Raw genomic sequence first — 11,165 nt, forward strand, 5'->3', positions numbered from 1 at the left:
GAGCACACATTAGGTGTGACCAATGATGTAATTTCTTTTGTCTGGGAAGAAATGAAATGCTATTCAAAACACAATGAACTCTCAGTATGTTCAGAGAATCACAATACTTTTAGTCTAACAGCATAATAAATACATTTTTTATCATAATGCCTCATTTTTGTCATGGGTACCTGGGAATTTTGTGTAACGTGCGTATAATAAACATGTAAGACAGCTTTGAAAGGAAATATAATGTAAATAGGTTAAGCCCAGCAAGTTGAAAAAATAAACAATAAAGTATCTACAGCAATTTCAGACATTTCTCTGAAGATAACACCACCACCGTGTGGTAACCATCAGGTATTTCATTCTGAACAGCTGAGAATCTGGACTCAGCTGATTTATTCACATTCATATTTAATTAGCATATAGGAGCAGCTTGGAAAAACATAATTAACAAATAACTGAAATCTGACCTAACTTATTTTCTTTTTGTGTTCCTCATCAGATGAATGACATAATGCTGTACACCTACCCTCAGCAGGATGGGAAATACAGGCTGAAGAACACGCTGTCTCTGTCTGGAATGAAGGTACTTCTCTTTAAGCTCATCTTGGAAATAGGCTCTGTGCAGAGAGTGCTTTACTGGACTAATGTGTTTGTGCCCCACACACACGCACACAGGTGAGCAAACCCGTATTGGACAACGTGTTGAACTGTCTAAGAATTGAGGTGTGTGACATCACCATTACACTCTCAGCCAGGTGAGCCGCTGACTGCGAAAACAAGATGTTAAATCTCTGGCCTTTCAAAACCACCAAGTGTGATTGTTGGTCTGTTTATGTGTTCAGCTCAATTGGAGAGAGGGAGGACTGGTTCCACACATTAAGTCGAGCCATAGCAGATCATGCTGCCGGACTCTGTACGTTTGGGGGACCCTGCAGTGAGGTAAGAAAAATAACTTAACCAGCTTTAACCTATGACAAAGACAAAGGATCCTTCATTGATTTCATTTGCTCAGTGCAATAGCAAAATACAACTTTAATTGCAGATGATGAGCCTCGATGTTTGAATAGCTTTGAAATGTACCATATGTAGGAATGAAGCAATTTACATATGGTATTTGGTTTTGTATTGCACTGTGACTTAAAAAAATTAGACCTTCCCCAACCTTTTTTGTCTCAAACTGCCTGAGGAGCAATTTCTTGTCACATTGACTGAGACAAACTTCACGGAACAATTCAGTTGATGTGATGTTCATACGAAATGCAACAATACATCTGTTGGAGCCAATGATTGCTTAAGAATGGTAACAACTTACATCAGCAAACAAATGGCTCTCAGTACAGCACAGACTTGATCTAGCAATGTTTCTGGTCAGACAAAATTGTGACCCATTAACTGGGAGGGGAGATCTTAAAATCATAATTTACCCCTTCATATTACTTAACAGCCACTGATTTCATTGATAACAAAGGTTTTCTGAATGTTGCAAATAGTGCCTTTAAAAATAATGATGCCTCTCTATTCAATGTAAGCAATAATTTACTGGCAACCAAAAACAGTGAAACTGAAGCTGGTTGCTGTAAAAGCCTGAGCTTTGTTCTCAGTGTCCTTAAATTTTTAAAACTTGAACATCATCCAACATTGTCTGTTCAGGCACGTGAGAAGTTGTGGATGGCCCTGGGTGAGGCAGCTCCTGTACTAGTGCCAGTTTCTCATGTGATGATGTGCATGAACTGCACCTCTGACTTCAGCCTCACGCTGAGACGACACCACTGCAATGCCTGTGGCAAGGTCAGATACAACACTGAAAACCACTGTGACTTATCTGTGATGAGTTTTTATGAAAGGCTTTTCTGACTGTTTTATAACTTTCTACTGCTGTTTGAAATATTTATATCAGAAAAGTATGTGGAGTGAATGAAGCTTTAAGTTAAGGTCACAGCAACTGCATTATGTGCATGGTCTGTGGTTTGTAAACTACCACTGTATGCTGCCTCTGTGAGCAGGTGGTGTGTCGTGCTTGCTCCAGGAACAGATATCCACTGAAGTACCTTAAAGACAGAGTGGCTAAAGTGTGTGACCACTGCTATGCGGAGCTCAGGAAAAGAGGTGAATCTTCGGTTTGTTCATGTGGAAGCGTTTGTTGGAGTGTGCATAGAGAGATAATTATCTTGGTGTGTTTATTCATCTTTGACATTGGATTAACTATGTATGTGCGTGTAGGTGGAAGTGTACCGGGGGCATGTGGTAGCTCCAGCCCTCGGACTCATCGGGCAAGTCGTCCCCTCTCTGCTGTCTTCCAGAGCCTGCAGCCCCCAAGTCTATGGAAGAGCAGGAAGAGCACCTCCCCTCTCAATCAGGTGGGTTTCATGTGTGCCTCCGTATCAGGTCCAATGTGCATTTTAAAGGCTTCAAATCACACTGCATCGTATATAATAAGAATCCCCATGTCATTGCAAATATGATAAGGGGAGAAGTGTTGTCATTTGGTTTGTGATATTATATCTTAAGGCTTCATTCATGGCCTTTGATAAAACTTGTTCCCTGACCGGGAACCGAACCCGGGCCGCGGCGGTGAGAGCGCCGAATCCTAACCACTAGACCACCAGGGACTGTTACAGTCAGCTGCCAGTGCAGTGGAATGTGGGTCATTTTGGACAACTGCTGCACTGTAAATATTTGTGTGGGAGTGCCCAACAGCTGGGGTTCACCACCTGCTGATAGATGTTTAGGTTAGACACCTGATCCCTTACAAGTTTATGCACAGACGTGTGTCAAAATCCTCAGCTGTAAGTGTTATTTGGTTTGACATTGTTTTACCATTTAAGAAATGAAAAGCGGGGCTGGAAGCCTTTCTACTTTTACCTCCTTGTTTACAAATACTGAATCAGACTTCAGATCCTGCCCACCACCACTGCTTATACTAGGCTGAGAGGTAAAAGCTGCTTAATGTGCTCATGTTGTATATAAAAACTTTATCGACATGTTTACAAGTCTAAAAATGAGATTTACATCGTGGGCCACAGAGCACAGACAACTATCTCACTGTTGACCATTTTCCAATTTTGTGACTTGAAATTTCAAAGAACTGAAACTACAGCTACAGCTGTTATTTTGTATTATTTTGCAACCCAAACCACCACCAAAGACTAACTGGATAGTCTGTGTGACAAGTGTATCTTTGCTCATGGCCTGTATATAAAAGTATAATCTCAGTAACTCCTCACTTCCCATTGGAAATACGTTAAGAATATTTTCTATAGATTTTGAGTCAAATGGTAAAAACATTCATGTCATTGTTTCCAACTTTCACTTTGTGTGGTCAGGACATATATTTGGCAGAGCAAAGCATGTGCATTAGAATGTGATATTTGACAGAGCAGAGAAGACATTTGTGAGTAGTGCAACAGCAACCATTAGTGTTCCCTAGCGTTAGTGCCTTTATACCTGCAGAATATCCTCAGGTGCTGCACAGAATGACAGGAATGTCATCCCTAGTTTACCATTATGTGCAAGAGTTCTAATTCATTACTACAGATATTTTATGTACATGATATCATGAATTTGTCAGGTGTCGCTTGGTGTGGAGGGATCCACCATGAGCGGCAGCCTGCAGCGCCGAAAGAAGAGCAAGAGGAAGTGGAAGCGGCTATGGTTCCTCCTCAAAGACAAGGTGCTCTACACCTTCACAGCCCGTGAGGTGAGGGGGCACAGAGTCTCCCACACCAGCCCCAAGACACACACACACTGACATGACCACTCAATAACAGATGCACTTCCTCACAACCTTTGTGTTTTCTTCTTCTCTACCTCTGGCAGGATATCATGTAGAACTATTCTACCCGCATGTTTCCAGCATTTCTGCCTTTGCTCCTGCACAAAATACTTTATATGTGCCTGATGAAGGGATTCTCTGTGCTCTCTCTCTTTTTCTTTTGACAAATACATATTTGCTTGCTGCATTGCTTTGTTCTTCAGTGAAGCATGAAATGCTTGTTATTCGCATATTGGCACTGACAGCAACATCGATTTTCTTAACTTGTATATCTTTGTTTGATGTATTCGCTCACTCTACTTTCCTTAGGATAAAGTGGCCTCAGAGAGTCTACCTCTGCAGGGTTTCACTGTCAAGCTAACTGAAAGACCAGATGGAGAGGAAAGCAGCAACGTGTTCCACCTCTACCACAAGAAAACCTTGTACTACACCTTCAGGGCTGATGATCAGCACACTGCACGCAGGTTAGCATGAGAATGATATCCTGTTTTTAGGCATGATAACATCTTATTGTTAGGGGGTTTTGTCAATTATTTTAGTAAATAGAGCCATTTTTCCTCACCGGGAATCAAACAGTGAAAAAAATCAAGCAGTGTTTTTAATGCTAAACATTTTTATGGATGGGACTTCCATCAAAGGCTAGCATATTAAATTAGAGCGGGTTTTTAACCTGACGCCGCTGTCGGTGGACGCAATGGTTTAGTTCTTTTGCATCTGGTGACAGTAGATGCATCAGTGAAGGCACTGACTGAGACTTCAGGTGCATTATAATGTATTTGTCTTATGAGGTCAATCCCCTGGATTTTTCAGTAAATAAACCCATTTTCCCTGACCGGTAATCGAACCCCGGCCATGGCAGTGAGCACCCCCAATCCTAGCCACTAGACCACCAGGGAGTGTGTAAGTGCACATATAACCATTCTTATGAACTGAACTTCCATCAAATATCATTCATTCCATTCAAATATTGATCAGTATCAGTATCCATCATAAAAATCCATTTACAGTGAGGCTCTACATGATGTTCACAGTTTCAATATAGAGGGCAAAAAAATGCAGATTCCAAATCGACAAGATATTTAAAAAGCAAAGGACTTATCAAAAATCTATTTCAAAGCTGCTTTAAAGCAATTTATTACCATAACAAAGCACTTTTTGTTCGCAGCTATTTGTTTCCATGAAGACAATGATAGATGTCGAAAAAATTTGACCTCAAATCCTTGATATGAGTCAAGTCCCACAAACACTGCATCATTAATTTCCCAAGATGAACAAAGAGTACAGTACTCGCTTTAATGTGCCGCTGCTCCCTGTCCTTGTGTTTCAGATGGGTAAACGCCATGGAGGAGGCAACTGTTTTATAGCGCCTGCTCAGCTACACGAACAAGCCCTGCTGTCTGACTGCTAACAGCACAACATAGCTACCTGTTGCCTCTGAACTCAGACCATCAGTCAGGATTTATGTCTGGCCTGTTGAGGAATACCACGCTACGAGAAAATCTCCAACCGGCATCTTAGACAATGCTGCCATCTAGTGGTAGCGAGGTAAAACTGGAGCGCGCCTGAACTGTGCTATTATGTGGAAAGTTGAAACCTCTCTTTGGAATATGATTCATTGTATAAAAACTGCAGTTTGCAGTGCTCTGATCCAGCAGAGGTCACTGGAGCACCTTGGATAAGTCCATGGATTCATATCAGAGGCTGAGAAAAAGCATGTTGTCCTCAAAGTTTTTAACTGCTCCTACTTTGCTGTACTTTCTCCAGTTCTGCCCGGATAATTAAGCCAATCTTGTGATTCTGCAGGAGGAAATTAGATCACGTCTTTCATCATTATAAATGACACAGCTTCAGGATAACTTTTGCAAATGATAACCAATGCCCAATACTAGTTTTCACTGATCTTAAGGGGAAAAAAAAAGGTGCATGGTATTCTGAATATATATTGTGAAGTATACACTGCAGATACTGGAGTGAATTATATGATTTATTTGTATAGATTGTGTGTGTTACACAATGTTCTGAGTAAGAGGTCATTTTAATTCTCATCATAGTGTGTGTACAATATATTTCTTGTGGCGTTTTCAGAGCTTACTCTTGTATTGGACTTAAAAAGCTATGGAATGACCCTGAGCATGACCACCTCTCAACAGTACTTCTGTATGGACAATACTTTGTTTGAATCTGTAGGTTTTGAAATCAGAGTACTATCACACAGGTTTTAAGTGCCAATTAATTTCTGACAGTTGAATGCAATGCAATTTTTAATTGATAATGAATGTGCCTGAAATGAAATTGTACTCCTCGTTCATCTTTATGTTATCACAGTACTGTACCACTGTCATGTCTTCAGAAGAGACCTTGATAACATTTGCTTCTTATCGATTCATATATACTTTAATTTTCCAGTATTTTGAACAAATCAGTTGCTATCCAGTAAATAAGAAAGTATTATTGTGCCATTTTTGTTAATGCCTTTGTCCTGCTGTATATACATTGCTGGATGTAATTACAATTTAACCACCTGGGCATCATGGAAACTACTGGAGAAAGCCACTGTCTAACTACCTGTAACGCTTCGATTTTCAAACCATCTGAGCCGCTCATGTCCTCAGCCATTGGAAGGCACTGAAGTTTCACTCCTCTCTCTCTCTCTGTTCTAACATTGTCACACGTCCATCATTTCTCTTTATATGTCTTAAATATTCTACCTAAAGGCATTACCTGCTTCATTCAGAATGCAGCTGTACTACATGTGATGTGTCACCTCCTCAAACTGTATTATTTCTAAAGCACACAGATGTTCATGAAGTACTGTTCAGCTTTTCTACCTGTTTCTTATGGCCATGCCAACAGTGTTATTATGGATCGTACCTCTTGCATATAGTGCATTGTAAATGTTTATGTATATAGATACATATGAAAATAAACTCCTTTAAAGAATTCCTTAATGTGGTGACTCTTTTTCAGTTGGTTATAAAACATATACTTATTGGATGTAATGAAAACTCTTGTATACAGATTTTGGAATACGGTGGTCATATTTTTGTTGAGAATATATGTTCATGTGTGGTAAATTATGTGGTTTGGTATCTATGCAATTTATTGATTGGTTCATTTTGCTCTCCAATTATTCCATCTCTCTCTGTCTGAGCCTCACTTTTGCTTGCATGCTGGGGTGATCAAAACTAAATATCCAAACATCTTATAATACACATATTTCCATCAACACAGTGGCAAAAATTATTAATGATTATGTGTCACAAAGATGTATAAAAGGGTTGACATGGGCCGCACATTACTTTAAACAGGTGTAAATGTGCTTATCCACTAACAGAAATAAACACTGGATTGTTAGTAAAGTGTGAAGTGTACCATGCCCATCCCTTGTGTTACCATTGTTTTCGAAAAAAAAAAAAATGTTGTGTGTAATGCAAATGTAGGTTATTCTTTTATCCAGCAGAGGGCAGCAGTAAACGGGAGCAAATATTTCAATTTGAAATCACACATACTGATATGGGTCCATACCTGCATGTTTAGTGGCGGATCATTGGTGTTTGAGTTGACAGAGCTCAAAAAGTTGATTAGCACTAACACTGAAAATTTATTTGTGCATTCAATCGAAGTTCAGGTAAGGTTTTTTTTTTTCATTTCTGCTCATTAGTAATAGCGCATTTATATAAGCATTCATAGCTTTATACAAAAACTGAAAAGGCAGGGTGAAGAGTAGAAAGTCATTGATTGCTCAGTGTTGTTTCCATCTAACAGGATTCCCCCTTAATGCCGAAGGTATACTGAAAATCTCTTAACACAGACAACTTCTATTCTCAAGCTATTTTAGGATCTATATATCTTGTTACACATGTTTATAAATGCCCCATTAAGAAATATCAATAATTGCACATACATGTGCATCAGGCTTGCTTGATCAGAATTTGAAAGTATTCCCATTGATCAATCTTCAACACCCTGATTGATAATAGGGTAAAGTTCTGGTCAAATTAAGTCTAGCCCAGAGGGATTACCCATCATTACTGTTTTTATGTTGTCGATGTAATCTAGCCAGTGACGTACATACCACCATCTACTGTCATGACTATTAACATTCAATTGTGCTTAACTTTTGACTTCCCAGCCAGAAGAGCCCCTTCAGATAAGTTATATATACCAAACTGAATAAGAAAGACTAAGTCAGAAAGCAACAGGCCACAACGAGTTAAATGGTGGTTATTAATATTTAAAAAGAGAGAAAGAGCACAAAATATTTCAGCCTATTTGTTTTTTAATACCTGCAATGTTAGTGACTGCAGGTTAATCGGGATAAGGCCAGTGCGGTCCTTTAGCCATTAAGAAATTGCATTTGATTTAATAAATTTAAAAGGTTGTCACAAAAGACATCAAGGAAGGATGGGAACAGCATGTATTATACTATTAATGGATCCAAAGATCAAAACCAAAAGATTATTTCCAATTGGATGAGTAAAGATGAAGTGATTGTATTCAACTCAGAAAGTAGGCAGAATAGAAAATAGGAAGATTGGTGTTGCTCTAGATACATGATCCCAGGAGTGCCACTGACCCAATACATACTGGAAGCAATCAAAGAAAGAAAGGGAGAGAGTGAGATTTGAGAAAAGGATTGAAAATGTGGAAATTTGTTCCATTCCTTTGAGCTCCTGAAAGTTAACTTCTAATCTTATGAGATAGCAAATGGTTTCTCACATACATACAAACACATTTTGCAAAAGCTATTCCACAGTCACCAGTGAACCTGATATAGAGAGTATGTAACTGTAACTGCTTCAATGCTTGGATCAATAGCCCTCAGTTTCTGTAGTGTCTGCAAATTGCAAGAAATTGAGCTCTAAAAATAGTAAAAGGACAGCTTTTCCACACATCCACAGGCTCAATAGATAGAGCATGTAAATGCATTGCCTAAATCAGAATCAGTCAGGTGAGAAAATTCCCCATGCTGTTAACTCTTGTGCCCATACAGTGCTATAGACACACCAGACCAATCTATGAGGTAAGAGGGTAAGAAGTGGTGCATCTGATTTGTCCTTGTCTAGAGCTCTTATTCACAAGAGTGTTCGTGTAGAAAATGTTCACAATAGAGGATCACTGTCATATGTAAAATTAGCAGCTGAGTACACAACAGAACAATTCAAAACCCAGTTGATAGACAGCCTGTGTGTGTCATCAGCTGTGGTGACCACAGAAAACACAAACATTGGTAGATGTGTTTTTTTAATCACATCTTGATTTAAATGCCCCATCAGCAGTATTTAGAACAATAAAGTACATTTACTCTACTCTTAGAGACAACCCAACTTCTAACGCAATGTTTGATCGACCACATGTTACATATTGCCATGTATGGGCTCACACAAAAAAATAGTTTGGTTTACCTCAAGGCCGCTCAGACTGAGCAACAATTGAACTTGCTTTTGTCTTAAAACACATTCTCAGCCTTGAAACCTCAACAGACATAAAGTAAAGAAGCGGGGACAAAGCTAAGGCGTGTGACAGGGAGAAGAAATGAGGACAGATAGCACAAGGCAAATTTAGTCTGCGGCATGTCTCTTGATGAAAGAACCATTTCTCTCCTTTTTTAGGGATTGTTTTTCATCCCTCCCTCCCTCTGTCTGTTCCTCTCATTACTCACTCTCATGTTTGACCTGGCACTGCTGGGATAACAGAAATGGCCATCACAACAGGAAGCGTCTGGGTCCCCTGCCCACATAGAAGTCTATTTCACACACCAATATATGAGGCTAGTAGTTCCATGGAATATACAGTCAACTGCGTCAAAAAATGCTAATACCATTCTTCAAATTAAGTCAATTACATTTCAAATTACATAATGAAGAGCAATTCAATAACAGCTGGGTTTCTCCATTTGGAAGTGTATGAACTTGTAAAACCAAAAACTCAAATTCACCCAGCCAACAATGCAGTCTGTAATTTAAACTTGAAAGCTGCAGAGGGCATCTTACAGTCCTAAGTGTTTGTGAGAAATTAGCTTTATGAACATCACACAACTCGTGACCTCAGAGAAAGATAACGAGGCATCTCCTCCGACCTTCATTTCCTACATTTTCCATCCAAAGGTGGTGATAAGGGGCAAATAATATTGGCCCACTGGCATTGAAGAGAAAGTCTTGCTTCCTCAATTTTTTTGGACTTCGTATTGAAGGAGTATTATGTTGGGCGGGACGGTATGCAGGGAAGAGTCACTCAACAAGTCTTTTGAGTAGAAGTCTGCTGGACATCAATTGACTTTATATTAGTGAATAAGGGACAGACTAGAAGAGGTGGCTGATCAAGAGTATTGCAATTGTACAGGTGGAGGTTTTATTTTCAACTCCGGCTGCAATATGACGTTATCAATGTAGATAGATTGTCATCATGGGACTTTTACAGGAGTATTGTTTTTTATGGTTGTTCCATTACGTGTAAATGGACTGCAGTGACAACACCAGGCACCTAAAAGGATGAATTTTTCAAATTCATGGGATTTCATCATTTTCTTTGACCAATCACAAATTAAAGTTTACAGATATCTAATTTGTTATTTTTTTAATATACAGGTTTGTCCACAAATCTGTGTCCTGGTGCCAATGATGTCTTTCAAATGTTTGTTAAAGTGATGAGTAACTTCCATCTTACTCACCTAATCCCTATAAGCTTTCAACCTAGGTCTACATATTATAGTTTTATCTTTATGAGCTAAAAATAGTCCTTTCGGGGTTGGGACAGACTGTCTAAATTTACGAGCTCATTTTCTCTTATAGTCAAACGGTATTGGTAGGTGGGGGCTGATGACTCAGCCCCACGTGGATCTCTGTGCTTTGTGTAGGAGTAGAGGAGTGGGAGTTTGCACATGCTGTGGGCAGGGCCAGTATGGAAATTCATGACTGTTTGGATCAGCCCAGAAATGGTAATCTGCTGAAACCTGTTTGTGTGTGTGTGTGTCTCACAGAAACACATAGTGAGAAGGATAAACTAGACCAGTTGTGTATCTGAACTAACACATTGCTTTTATTTCCTAGTTTATTGTTTTCCATGCCAAATGCTGATTTTTCACTGCAGGGAAATAATTGTTGGGCATTATTAACACTCAAGTTTGCAACTGAAAAACATGGCTTCCTCATTTTGCCTCAGTAACACTGATAGTACATGTTGTGTAAGAGGTTGTAAGATCAAGTGTTAAAAGACAGACTGACCCCTGGCTAGTCACAACATTAGCTGTGTGAATGTGGCTATGAGAAACCCATATCCAATTTCAAAAACATGTGTACCTGTGTTGTCAGTCCAGTTCTGCCAGTACATGACACTGAAATGCTCAGAGCATTAAACAATAACCCTTGACTCTGTTGTAAAATCTGCATGGCCTGTATTTACTGCA

At 39.4% G+C, this 11,165-nt stretch overlaps 1 protein-coding gene and 1 non-coding gene across 3 annotated transcripts in view; one reads left to right on the forward strand and one right to left on the reverse strand.

Moving 5' to 3' along the window:
* The window catches only part of fgd5a (FYVE, RhoGEF and PH domain containing 5a), a 31,379-nt gene extending 24,688 nt beyond the window's left edge, over positions 1-6,691 (forward strand). Inside the window, exons 13-21 of one of the 2 annotated variants that reach the window (XM_029502784.1) lie at positions 488-571; positions 664-743; positions 831-927; positions 1,639-1,776; positions 1,992-2,094; positions 2,209-2,345; positions 3,557-3,685; positions 4,070-4,224; positions 5,088-6,691. In XM_029502784.1, coding sequence (XP_029358644.1) covers positions 488-571; positions 664-743; positions 831-927; positions 1,639-1,776; positions 1,992-2,094; positions 2,209-2,345; positions 3,557-3,685; positions 4,070-4,224; positions 5,088-5,124 — 960 coding nt within the window. In that variant the 3' untranslated portion in view covers positions 5,125-6,691. The remainder of the gene's footprint in view (positions 1-487; positions 572-663; positions 744-830; positions 928-1,638; positions 1,777-1,991; positions 2,095-2,208; positions 2,346-3,556; positions 3,686-4,069; positions 4,225-5,087) is intronic. The other variant, XM_029502785.1, reaches the window with a different exon arrangement.
* Positions 2,526-2,597, reverse strand: trnae-cuc (transfer RNA glutamic acid (anticodon CUC)). The gene has a single exon. It is a non-coding gene; the product is annotated as a tRNA-Glu (tRNA).
* Positions 6,692-11,165: the final 4,474 nt, after the last annotated feature.

Source organism: Echeneis naucrates, chromosome 5, assembly GCF_900963305.1.
Source record: "Echeneis naucrates chromosome 5, fEcheNa1.1, whole genome shotgun sequence".
Classification (NCBI taxonomy): Eukaryota; Metazoa; Chordata; class Actinopteri; order Carangiformes; family Echeneidae; genus Echeneis; species Echeneis naucrates.